Below are 12,635 nucleotides of genomic sequence, written 5' to 3'. Positions count from 1 at the left end.
CGCGAAGGACCAAAGGGATGAAGAGGAAAAAGGCAGGCAAGAATGGCGACAGGACAGGAAGGGGGTTTAAAGGCGCAGCCACATAGCAGAGACCCTGTGTCCTCCACACTCTTACGTGGGCACAAAGAGGGATGGGCGGATCGCTGGGCAGATCGTCTGTGTGCTGCGATTTGATTGGCTGTGTTGGGGGAAATCCGCCAATAACGGGTGAGACAGCGGATCCCCAGCCAATCAGAGAATGCACAGGGATTCCGCAGTGGCAGGGGCAGCGGGACAGGGTCCACGATTGGACCCTGAACCCTGGAACAGTTATTTATTAGGGATACAATTACAGGTGTTGCGATTATTATGATGATTTGAAAGGGATATTATGATGATTATTTTATAAAAAATATAGTAGAAGAATTGGAGGGATAAAGGAGAAAAGGAAGAAACAAAAGACGGGAAGAAACGCTGTGTTCCTGATGATCCTTCTCCTGGAGGAAAAAGCAGCAAACTGTAATCCCCGCTCCAAGGTATCCGTGCCTTAGGCCCACGGCGTATTCCCTCATAGGCTCATGCGGCGTAGACGGATCTTGGTATGCGGTGATGAATCAAAAATAGGAGACAAATAGGGATAGCATCAAGTATGCCACGCTGATTTATATTACCGCCGAGTCCTCTTTTTTCTTGTGTTGAGTCCACCAAGAGTCCTTTCGCTGGCTGGTGGTGGCCAGGTTTTAATTATTGGCCATGGCGGTGACTTGGCGAGAATATCCCAATTCGGATCGCTTGGCTGGGTTGGCAATTCGACTCAATCACCAAATTGTTATTTATCGTTTAAAGTGACTGCCTGCTCTCAATTACTGGCGATAATAAATCGAGAATTATCGCTAGGCACTACCGAGTACAAGTGCAAGGTATCCTGATTATTGGCAGGTATGCTCATCCTCGAAACTGACTAAAGTTCAGACTCAGACGGACCCACCTGGGTGTTTCAGGTCAGACCAATCAGCTCCCGCAAGGGTCTCGCAGGACTTTTGCAGTTTGCACACTAAGAATAACTTCACATGACAGATGCTGTATCAACTCTGGGTTGGCTCTTATTAGACGTGTTTCATCTGCCGAGTGTGTGTGCTGGTCAAACACTCCCAATTGTCGCCTCTACCAAGGGTTTTCCAAGAGAATTGCCATGGTCTGGACTTTTAATATATTTAGAACATGTCTCCGGTAAGGGTGGGTTTAATCTATTATGCGATTATCTAGGCCCCATCCCACAGCCGAGTATTCTTTCATAATAATCTGACAAGAGCTGTCTGTAGCCGAGAGGGTAACACACAACTCCAGACTCGAAAGAGGCCTTGGCAATGGTTGCAGTCTGGACGACAGATCCTGCTCGTTCAGCACAGCCTGTTTAACTACACCTAGCAGGGTTACTCAGCCACTTGGAATGTATCAGATTCTGATATGCATGATGAACATCCGAGTAAAAATAGCCGGTAAGCAGGGCTATACTGGCTGATCACTTAATATCAACTGGAGAATGAAGATCCATGTTCTTATCGAATTTAAAGTAGCCAAGCTCACTGATATTACTGCACGTGATGAAATGAGCATCGTAAATATATATTACTCCAGATTGACATGCTGATAGATAGTGTGTAGAATATATCGAAAGCGGCATATATTTAGCACAGAGGGACCCATCTGTATGGAGAGATAAAGACACTGCAGATTACAGTGACATAGTCCAACAACATGGGCTACTGCATGTTATTCTATATTCACCCCAAGAATATAACCTACAAACTACTCAATATACTCGATGAAGCCTTCCAACCTGTATTGTTATCTATAATGATAACCGCGGGATGTTCATCATTGCCTGACATGACAGATAACGATGACACAGAGTGCTTTACCTCTTCTCCTCTTCTTTCAAGCAGTCAATTATTCATATTGTATCGAATGTTCGAATGTATTCTGACAAAGACGGCATCGCTCCAACGACCTCCGAGGCAATATACAACACACGCACACGCACACGGAGACTACGATTCTTAACCTCTCTTCTCTCAGGCATCGGGTTTGGCGATGCAGTGCTGAATGGGGAATGCGAAGTCGAGTTGTCTGGACTTGGCTGGAGTGCGATTCTATGGGTGAGTGATACACCTGGCATATCCAGTGCTGGAACTAATCAATGTAGCCTGCGGTTCTACTGCACAGTTTAGGGCTTCATTTCACTGATGATTGTGCTCGACGGTACGTTATGCTCTCGTCCGAGATAGTTGAGACGAGAGTATTTAAGCAGCAGATGATATTAGAATGATTATGTACAGCTACACTTCACCCCGCCCCCCTAAACCCCTCATATCCCTCCATAATCCCTTTGATATATTCCTCAGCGCATCCGCACTCTCAACCTACACTAATTAGCATCACCTCACCCAGTACAAGATCAATAACTTACCACCGGATAAACAACACAAATAACCACACTAACCCAAATCCAAATAAACGACACAACAACCCACCCCGTAAAAAACGGCCGCGAGTATACATACTCCGTCCCGAAGAGCGTAAAGGGCACGAGAATCACTGCACCGAAGAAGAAGATTGCGTTGGCGGCCCAGCTTATTTTGGTTCCTTTTTTGGCGAGGATGGGGTCCATTGGTGGGATTTGGGGATCTGATGATGGGGTGGGAGTTGTTGTTTTGTCTGTATCTTTTTCTGCTGGTGATGATGGTGATGGTGATAGATCTCTGGTAAGTGGCATACTCTTCTTGGGAAAGACAAAGCTCAGCACAACAGCCATGATGAAGCCGACTCCAAACGAAGCCAGGTTCCCAGCGAGTGCATTCGTAGTATCACCAGTGGAAGCCACACTAATCTCACCAGACCGTTTATGCGACGTTACAAACCACACGACAAGACCACAGGCAAACCCAATCCACGGCGCAGCGATGGCAGCAACAGTCGACATGCGCTTCCAGAGAAGAATCATCCCAACTGGCAACGATGCACCGCCTACAATCACACCCAGGACGGTGAGGAGCCACGTAAGATTCACTCCCGCTGCGTTTAATATACAGCAAAAGACAGCGAGGACGACGGCGTAGAGAGCGATAGCGTAGTGACTAACCCGCACGAGGGTCACAGAGTCTGTATGCGGCCGGAAATATGTTTTGTATATGTCAAAAGTGAGAAGAGACGAGACAGCGATTAATTCCGCGGATGTGGAGCTGGTGACGGCCATGAAGAGGAGGATGAGCATCAACACTGCGCCTCCTTTGCCGAGGAGAGTGATGGCTGTTGCTGGGGCAGAGAGGCCGGCGTCAACCTGTGCTGCTGAGAGGGGATGGGGATACGTGGGAAAGGCAGGGTTGTTGGTCAAGGCAGCGCAACCTAAGCCCATGGCTGTTGCGAAGCCAAAGGGGATGCCTATACTGTTATCATCTATATTATATGATATAGAGGTAGATAGACTCACCATACCACGCAATTCCACCCAGGATATACGCCTTGACAGACGTTTCAGGACGAGAGGCAATCGCTCGCTGCCAATAACTCTGATCCAGCCAGACCGTGGTAAACGAGGCGACGAACAGATCAAAAGCGAAGATGAGGCCTCCGACTGAGTGAAAGGCCAGATACGAACCATCTGTATTTCTCTCAATGGGCATATTCTGCGATGCCTCTTGCAGCAGAGAGTATAGCTTCGCAGGACTACCAACCAGATCACTAGTGGCGTGGATCATGAACCCGAAGATGAGAATCGCAATGAACAGAATGACCGTATGTGTGTAGTCCGCAATGAATGTCGATCTGAGACCCCCAGCTATCACATACACAGTCACCACCAGAGGAATGAGAAAGTTGGCCGCATACACATTCATCCCCGTCAACGCTGCCACGACCTGTGCTCCACCGAGGACTAAACAAGCCCCAACGAGCATATTCGTCGCCAGCCCGTAGTAGAGATACGTGATGTGCGCGATCTTCCCATGTCTCTCCAGCACGATCTCCGGCATCGTATGCGCACCGGGAGCATTAGCCTTGATTTTAATCGCAATCAGTCCAAACATGAGAATCTGCAGCGTCCCCATCGCCCCGTACCACATTGGCCCACAGACACCGTACGAGTATGCAAATGTCGAACTAGTAAGAAGCGTAGCAGACCATGTCCACGACGAGACAATTCCAGCAGAAATCAGACCCGGCTTGATTGACCTGGAAGCAGTGTTGAATTCCTCCGCTTGGCCTGTGGAAAAACTCGTATATCGATTCTGAAGCCATGTTAGAGCCAGCATGAACAGGGCGAAGATGCCCCCGATGCCGATGACGATGCCGTATCCTGCGCCTGGGGGGAGGACTTGGAGGGTTTCCATTGTTAGCAATGACAATGGATTGTTGGTATTTGGCTGTTATGCTGTTGAATACGAGGTGTAGTTATATCAAAGCTTATCTTGACTCCACCCGTTGGGGTCATCTTCACCCCGCAGATAAGAGACCTTGGAGATAATCAATACGAGATGTTATATTCACGGATAGCATATCGGATGCGGTTGGAGTAGAAGATAGTGATTATTGATAACATCCCGTTCTCCAATTGATATCCCAGTCTATAAGCCAACCTGTATGAAGTATCTCCAACAACATATCAGATAAAGAAAGTCACACAGAAACTTCCCCGTAGAATCAGCAAGAAGCCAAGTGATCATCATATAGTTATTGGTATATAGCCTGCGAGTAGAATGAAATTATGTTATCTACAGCAAAGCTGGAAGTTACACACACACGAGTTGGACAACTAAAAATTCAATCATATTCACAACCTAGATCTGATCTTGTATAAAGGCGAAGAAACATCCGTCTTCCCTTGCCTCTATTATGTACAAAGATTTAATTTTCTTCAGCATGCCAAGTGCATATATAGCCATGGCGATATATATGGTAGTGCTACAGCTTGATCTCCCAAGTCTATATCCATATAATAGTAGTTCTCTATTTAATCAGATAGAATACATAAAATAGAATAGCAGCCTTACGTGGCATAACTTATCCATTAATACTTGCCTAGTTACAGATTACCGCGGAGCACCTGCTCGCGCTCAAAGGCCTCAAACAGACTCTTGAAGTTGCCAGCACCGAAGCCATCAAAGTTTTCCCGCTGGATAATCTCGAGGAAGACAGTCGGGCGGTCGCCAACGTGCTTGGTGAAGACCTGCAGCAGGTAGCCGCCCTCGTCAAAGTCGATCAGGATGTTGTACTGCTGCAGCTTGTCGATGTCCTCCCTGATCTGGGTCCCCATGTGCTCCAGTCGCTTCCGCACGTCTGTGTAGTAATTTTCCGGCACGGACAGGAAGGCAACGCCCCGCTGTCTCAGACTCTCCACGGCGTCGATGATGTTGTTTGTGCGGAAGGCAATATGTTGGCAGCCGGCGCCGTTGTAGTAGTCAACGAATCTTTATCAATTGGTTAGTTTTGTTCTCATCCCACGCGGTTTCTCTCGAATCAAGGGCATACTATTCAATTTGCGACTTCTTCTTCCCCTGCGCCGGCTCGTTCATCGGCATCTTGATCACCTCGTTCGGCGACGCCACCACGACAGACCGCATGGCCGAGTAATCCGAGCACATGTCCTTGTCATCAACGCTCCAGTACCGGTGGAAGTTGAGCGTGTTTTGATAATAATCGACAATCCCATCTAACCCATCCCACGGCTGATTGCCAACGCAGTGATCAATCTCCACGATTTCAACCTTGGGCAGATACGCCGGCCGATTCTCCCCACCCTCCACACTCTTAAAGCCAGGCAGGAATGGACGAGAGTAACCCGACCGGTTGATAAGCGTGTGAATAGTATCCCCGAAGGTGCGGATCGCAGCAATCTGGACCTCGCCCCCGTCATCCTTCAGCACTGTCGGTTCGCGGACAGACTCGGCCCCGTTCTGGACGGCGTGCTCCCACACGCCGTGCACGTCGTCCACCCGGAATGCAATGTCCTTAACACCATCGCCGTGGCTGGCTACGTGTGTGTGGATCTCCTCGCAGAGCTGGTGTTCATCAGGCGTGGCGCGCTTATCCGATGCATTATTTGGCGAGCAGAGGGGCGCCGTGAAGAGGAATCGCGCAGCCCCATTGCCTACAACATACGCTGTCGTCACGTAGGACCCGGTCTCTGGGCCACGGTACGCAAGAACCTCGAACCCATAGTGGTTTACAAAGTAAGACACTGCTTGCCGGGCGTTGCCCACGTACCAGCCTATGTAGTCGAAGCCGAGGTAATTGGGGTTTATGGTGCTCACCGGGCGTTGGGGGGCTCTGGCATCTCCCATTGGGGCGGTCTATGGAGTGGGTGTATAAATAGAGTATAATATATCTCAGCGGTGGAATTCAAGCACAGGGAAAGCGTGGTAAATGAGACATGACTGTCCAGTTGGGCTTACTTATAGATTCCCGCTGAGGGCATCTAACTATAGGGCCTTAGGCCTACTACAGTTACGGTGAGCACCTGGGATAATGGGCACATGCATAGGCTATAGTAAGGGACTATGTAATAAGGGAAAGCATTTGTTTCTATAGTATAGCATGTAATTGTAGACCAACCTCCCTTGCAGTATTTCATTCAGTGCATATAACATAATGATATCATATTGCATGTAAAAGCTACTTCCTTAAAGGATATCAACTACATGCATAGTGCATGTTCTTTTCTAGGTACTTAGCAAAGACTAGTCTTAGACCCTTACTTCTCTAAATATACCTTACTCAGATACCGCCATCTTATCAGTATCCTATAACCTTTAATTGCGAGATTATCATAGCCTATCAGTCCACATTCCATCCCTTCCTATGAAAACTTACTTTCTCTTCCAACAGCACCACTCTCACTCTATAGAGAATCAAACAATGCCCACTATCCCAGACAAGCTGAAAGTGCAAGACACCACTAGATGTTTACAAAAGGGCGGCCAAGAAAACAGTCACTCTGGTGGTCCTGCTGCGAACCCAGCTAATAATGCTTGCAACTGGTCAAGTAAGGCTAGAATAAATCAGGATCTAGAGTGACAGATCGAACTGTTTAACAGACATGCTCAGCACAGAGAGTGTATCAAGAAAGTCAGATAATCCGTTCCTTTCAGCTGACGATATATAAGCCACACTGCTAGGTGTAGGGAACAGAAAACAATATTTAGAAATATGTAGCCCATAATTAATAGTAAACCAGCGTTACCTAGATCCGCGCACGTTTTAGATATGAATAAAGTAAGGAGAAAGATTTAGCTTCCAGAAAGTATGCAAGGCGCGATCCGATCAGGTTTTTCTACATTTGCCACGTTGGGCATTTGGTGCCGTGACTAAGTAGAAGTTCAAGCGCCATGCGCACAAGGTGGATGGCCATGTATCTGTGTCTTGGGATATGCACGGTGAACTACGTACGCATCATCCCCCAGCACTCCAGACCACTTAATGGAAAGGCAAAGTCGAACGGTCCAAACCGCCCGATAGCTGGGGGTTAAGAATAGAGACAAAAATAGTATTTGTATTTATCAGAATGCAGTTAGAGTGGAAGATAGTATTTTATAACATCCATTCTATAATTAATACCCCAAACTATAAGTTAGCCTATATGATCAGCATCTCTAACAATATTATCAGACAGAAAGACACTCAGATAGAAAACGTCCCCGCGGAATCCATATGGAGCTAAGTATCAATCATATAGTTATTGTATGTTTATATCGTAGTATGATATATGATGATAGCTATGACATCAGATCAGTACTGACCTCTCCGAATCACCTCACCACCATATCCATAACTGATGTATCATTGCTTTGTCCTGCTCATCATGACATCAAAATGAGACTTGATATTGAAACATACCCATGTACATATGCGAACTTCAACAAAAGATGACACCGATGTTCCGCAGTCCCTGCTGCCTCGTCTGCGGGGCAGTGGTAGTTCAAGGAAAATGGGATTATATTTTCTCTGAAAAGCTGGACTGGGAAACGCAATGGGAAGAGCAAAAGCATAAAGGACTGCTCTTTTGCAAGGCGTCTGAGGTCGAGGATCGCTACTTTACAAAAAAGTGCAAAAACCAATGGACGGGGTTATATCGTCTCAGTATGTCGACCATACACATGACCCAGATCTCGCTGACTGAATCAGTTATCTACAATGAGATTGAAGGTATTTACCAGATCTCTGGGATTGCGCAAAGCACCACCTGTCGCAATGATTATTTCTACGTTCCCTCTAATAAGGGCGTTGCTGCTCTTGGATCGTACAAACGGAAACCTGAAGAAAAGGACGGGGTGGTGAGCGTGCCAGTCACCAAAACACACTGTGATCCCTCGGATGTCCAGGCTATCACGGGCCTGCCTATCCATATGCATTGCTGGTCGTTCATCAAGCTTGTGATTGGCCCTAGTGAGGAGCAGAATCTGGAGTGTCTTGCTCTGGTTCTTTATGCACGATTCAGAGATCTCAAGTTTGGCACAATGCAGGACCAGAATCACGGGCACGATGGTGAAGACCCCCTTCGAATACCGCTGGTAGCAAAGACAATTCACACCAGTCGCCAGCGAAGAAAGAAGGGCATCGAAAAGCGAACCTCCAAGAAAGTACCGTCTCGACTATCGTATCTCCCACTGGAGGTTCTATATACGATTCTCGATATGCTGAGCTGCTTGGATATTTCTCCTTTATTTCAAGTCGTGGACTTGGCTGTTCCAGATCGATACTGGCAGTCTCGGGCACCGCGATCGTTGATCTTTGAGCTCGATGATATTAAAACAACGGAAGAGTGCGATTGGGAGTATCTTTGCTTGCAGATGGAACATCTCATACAGGACTCGTCCACCGCAACGTCGGGCCCTCTAGAGCGGCTGCGGCTTGCATTGCGTGGTCGGCGAAGGATGATAAGCATCTTGCAAGAGACAAAAGCGAGTTTTCTGAAACACCTGAACGTTACGGATAGATGACATTAGACTAGATAGATACATCCCAATTGATATCCCAGACTATCTAAGCCAACCACTTCCTCACCACCTCAACCCTACACAATCAGCATCACCATCAATATCAAAAAGAGAAAGACTCACGTAGCAAACGTCCCCGCCGAAACCGGCATCGCCCTCAACAGCGCCGGCCCAATCCCATCAAAAAGCCCCTTGACCCCCGCACTCCACGTCTGCCTCATCGCATCCCTTGCACTGCTATACTGCGCCTCACTCCCATAAAACTGCATCTTGCTTTTAATCACATCAATCGGGTGACTCAGCAGCCAAAGTGCTTCACCAGCTATCCCCCCGCAAACGGCAATCTGCCAGTTAGGTAGTTCTTCGCGTTTCTTATTCTGCTTTTCCATCGTGTACCCGAGTAACGCTTCATAGGTAGCGAACCACACGCCGTAGCCGTGGATTTCGCGGAGGAGGGTGATGCACTGCCCACGGTAGATGCCTTTTATCCCGTTTTGGCGCATGAGTTGTCTAACGCAGTCCAATGGACCGGTGTAGACTTTTGCATGCCCGTGGGGTTGTGTTTGCAGGCGGATACGGATGTGTTCGACGGGCGTGGAGATGAGGCTGGTTACTATTCCGGCCATTCCGCCAGCGAGGTAGAATTGGGGAGTCGAGAGTGTTGTTTTGTTCTGATGGGCTTCGAGTGTCTGCCGGAAGTAGTGGAAGGCGCCAAAGTTGACGCTGACCTGGTTTTGTTAGTAGAGTATTTGATATATGGGGGAGACGTACGCAGGCACCGATGCCGAGAATGGGAACTAGTGAGCCCTATTCTGTCAGAGAACGATTATGAAGCAGGTTGAAGGTTAAAGAATACTTTATAAAAAGCCAACGCCCCCTCCGTCCTCCAGATATGTCTCGTGGTAGATATCGCATTTCCCCCTCTCTGTGTTTGCAGTCGCACCTTGACCAGATCTGGCCATTAGCTTCACTCTGCATTGATATAGACGACATACCGAATGGTTGTCCTAGTCTGTTAGTTTATATTATATTATAATATATTTGTAGGGCACTCACCGATAAAAACCTGAGCTACGCCCCCCGCCGCCCCCGCCGTCAGGTCTTTGAGGTTATCTTTCCAGGTCGGGATTAGGGGGGCTGGGGATGGTTCGAGTTCTGGTTCAAAGGACATTGTAGCTGATAATATGAGTAGATTAAGAATTGAGATGATGTTGAATGTTGGATGTCTCTAAATACATGCGGGGATCAGACCGGATGGCGAACCGATGGAGATATCGGGTGCAACACCCGAGTCAACCCCCTCATCCATAATACACTTTGAAAAACTCAAGATTATACATTCTCGTTAAAAACCTTCTCAATCTCCGCCCAATCCAAATAATCAACTCCCGTCAGAGGCATGGTCGGATCGTAGAAACTCTCGTATATCCCCTCCGCTTCGACGGCGAGATCTAAATTCCAGTCTGGCTGCATCTCGAACGGTGCGGATGTGCCCTCTGCGTGCATCCATGTTTCTAGCAACCTACTTTCGTCTGAGGGGTCGTATATTTCTGTCTGCTGGGGAGAAAAGTTGGTTGTCTCTGGTTGTATCTGGTCTGGCCACACTCGCGAACAAGACTGGGTTATATCGTGTAACCGCTTTTCTGCAGCGAGATTACCGGCTCGGGCGAGGAAGCGCAGAACTTCCAAGGCTTGGTCTAGAGCTGGTGGTCGTGCGCGATCTTTATCTACGAAGCCCATCATTACTAGGACAAAGGCGGCGGAGAAGGTGGCGTCGAGGTCGAAGAAGCCGTATCTTGCTATACAAAGTTAGATGAGTCTGTCAGAGAGACCAAGACTTACGAATTGTGCGCTGGCGCTGTAGAGAATATAGAATCGCCAGGCTTTTAGTAGCTGCTTCGTTGCATGTCTCACATAGTCGGGTCAGTACAGCAGGCACCGGGCTTAGAGGGAGTTGGTCATGCTGTTTTCTGACTTTCTGACGGACCCTTTGTAGGAGGATGGGGCGGACGCAGAGAATGATAGCCTGGAATAGCATCAAGTATAACGAAGCCCCGGTCCGGGTTACTGTCTGAAGAGGCCGATTGAAATCCAACACCAATGCAGGAGGGAACGATCGTCCGGTTTCGTATAGGTCGTGCAGAATCTTCTGGATTTTCTGGACTAGGTCTATTTGCGTGATGGACGTGTTCCCGTATAACGCTGACTTGTTAGTACCTATATATCATCAAGTATCAGAGACATACAAGACATGATATCGTCCGTCGTACGCGCAATACGGACATTAATCGACAACGCAACCGGGGACTGAAAGCCAATCGCGTGGCGAGGGAGTTCAGAGCAGAGTTGTCGTTCATCTGCGCCGGCTGCGAGCCCGAGGCCTGAGGAAAGGCGTCGATCGAGCATGTAGACTGTGCACCAGAGACGGACGCGATGGGCGGTTTCTGATGGGAGACAGGATTGTTCGTGGGCTGGTCGATCACAGCCGAGTGCGATGGCGAGGCGGAGGGCGAGGCCAATCTGTTAATTAGTATAGTACTTTATGAGGATGGTGATCATACATATAAGTAAGCGTCGTGTTTCCGATCACACCATTGCAGATACGTGGTCACCAGCGTCAATATCTCCACGGCAATAACGCCCTCCTCACCCAGTTGATGCAGCGGAGGTAATCGTCTCATTGCCTCTGCGAAAAGATTTGCCCCAGGAGGCTGGGAAGTAGGCTCATCCACATCCATCAGTTTCGCCATCGCCATGACGAGGAGATACTCGGTAAACCAAGTCGAGCGCATCTGATAATCCCGTTGCTGTGGCGATTGAAACAGCAGCATCATGGAATCGGAAAACATGCGCGGGTCGAAAAAGTGCTGGCTCACCCCGAGATAGAAGAGGAAGCGATCGAGGAGATGTTGAGATTCAGATAGAGATGGGATTGTCGGGGCTGTGGCTTCGTTGACGAGGGGTCTGGCGGACGTCCATTGCGAGTCGTTGTGTTCTGGATGAGTCTGGTCGAGGAGAGACCTCACTTGGGATTCGAATGCTGGGCCAGAGGTCAAGTCGGTTGCTAGATAGTTAGTTGGTTCTATATATGATGGGATGACTTACCAGGACTGATGCCGTTGTCAGGATATGAAGCTATCTCCGGCTCTGCAGGTGTATTTTGAAAGGAAGCACCTGGAACACCTGTTAATCAGTATCATCCATATTAAATATAAGAAAACTCACGCTCAAGCACCGCAATCCGCTCCTCATAAACCCGAATCCGATCCAACAATCCCCGAACATGTCTACCTCATCAGCCATCCATCATCCACTCAATAGAGCAGACATACGTCTCAGAATACCGGCTCCTCCCAGACCCCCCAAACACACACTCCCAATTATGCCTGGTACAGCTTCGACAGGGCTGACTGCCGGAACATTTCACCTTGCGACGCCGACATGATTCGCACCTGGTCACAGTCAGATAACGGGATCAGCCGATCGGAGATTGATCCGAGGCTGCAGATGCACTTACGCGTTGGCGGTGCGTGGGGGAGTTGTCATTGCAGGAGAATAAGAATAGATATATAATACGAGTTATCAGGAATATTCAGATAACTTCATCTTTTGCTGCTCTGATGGTTGAGGTGCTTCTCAAGGCGGGAAATTCATGGCGGGGTAATC

General features: G+C 48.2%; 5 protein-coding genes across 5 annotated transcripts; 1 reads left to right on the top strand and 4 right to left on the bottom strand.

Moving 5' to 3' along the window:
• Positions 1-2,197: 2,197 nt before the first annotated feature.
• On the bottom strand, positions 2,198-4,368 carry ASPWEDRAFT_41578 (sodium:solute symporter family protein; the record flags this gene model as incomplete). The annotated part of the gene is made up of 3 exons (XM_040835591.1): positions 2,198-2,402; positions 2,450-3,420; positions 3,470-4,368. Coding segments are annotated over 3 exons (1,954 nt in total), but the record flags the coding sequence as incomplete, so codon positions are not given.
• Positions 4,369-5,059: 691 nt separating this feature from the next.
• Positions 5,060-6,317, bottom strand: ASPWEDRAFT_173159 (4-hydroxyphenylpyruvate dioxygenase family protein; the record flags this gene model as incomplete). The annotated part of the gene is made up of 2 exons (XM_040831031.1): positions 5,060-5,444; positions 5,521-6,317. 2 exons carry the CDS (start codon positions 6,315-6,317, stop codon positions 5,060-5,062), a joined length of 1,182 nt encoding a protein of 393 aa, XP_040687398.1.
• Positions 6,318-7,898: 1,581 nt separating this feature from the next.
• ASPWEDRAFT_173158 (uncharacterized protein) lies at positions 7,899-8,972 on the top strand (the record flags this gene model as incomplete). The annotated part of the gene is made up of 2 exons (XM_040831030.1): positions 7,899-8,112; positions 8,158-8,972. 2 exons carry the CDS (start codon positions 7,899-7,901, stop codon positions 8,970-8,972), a joined length of 1,029 nt encoding a protein of 342 aa, XP_040687397.1.
• Positions 8,973-9,015: 43 nt separating this feature from the next.
• Positions 9,016-10,140, bottom strand: ASPWEDRAFT_173157 (uncharacterized protein; the record flags this gene model as incomplete). The annotated part of the gene is made up of 6 exons (XM_040831029.1): positions 9,016-9,046; positions 9,093-9,697; positions 9,741-9,776; positions 9,826-9,923; positions 9,965-9,976; positions 10,026-10,140. 6 exons carry the CDS (start codon positions 10,138-10,140, stop codon positions 9,016-9,018), a joined length of 897 nt encoding a protein of 298 aa, XP_040687396.1.
• A 161-nt stretch (positions 10,141-10,301) lies between these two features.
• On the bottom strand, positions 10,302-12,515 carry ASPWEDRAFT_173156 (Zn(II)2Cys6 transcription factor; the record flags this gene model as incomplete). Its single annotated transcript, XM_040831028.1, has 8 exons — positions 10,302-10,768; positions 10,812-11,171; positions 11,216-11,489; positions 11,531-12,033; positions 12,075-12,152; positions 12,195-12,256; positions 12,302-12,421; positions 12,487-12,515. The coding sequence occupies 8 exons, from the start codon at positions 12,513-12,515 to the stop codon at positions 10,302-10,304; spliced, it is 1,893 nt and encodes a 630-aa protein (XP_040687395.1).
• Between the last annotated feature and the right edge of the window lie 120 nt (positions 12,516-12,635).

This window comes from Aspergillus wentii (assembly GCF_001890725.1).
Source record: "Aspergillus wentii DTO 134E9 unplaced genomic scaffold ASPWEscaffold_5, whole genome shotgun sequence".
NCBI classification, from domain to species: Eukaryota; Fungi; Ascomycota; class Eurotiomycetes; order Eurotiales; family Aspergillaceae; genus Aspergillus; species Aspergillus wentii.
This window is presented reverse-complemented; position numbering and strand designations above follow the sequence as displayed.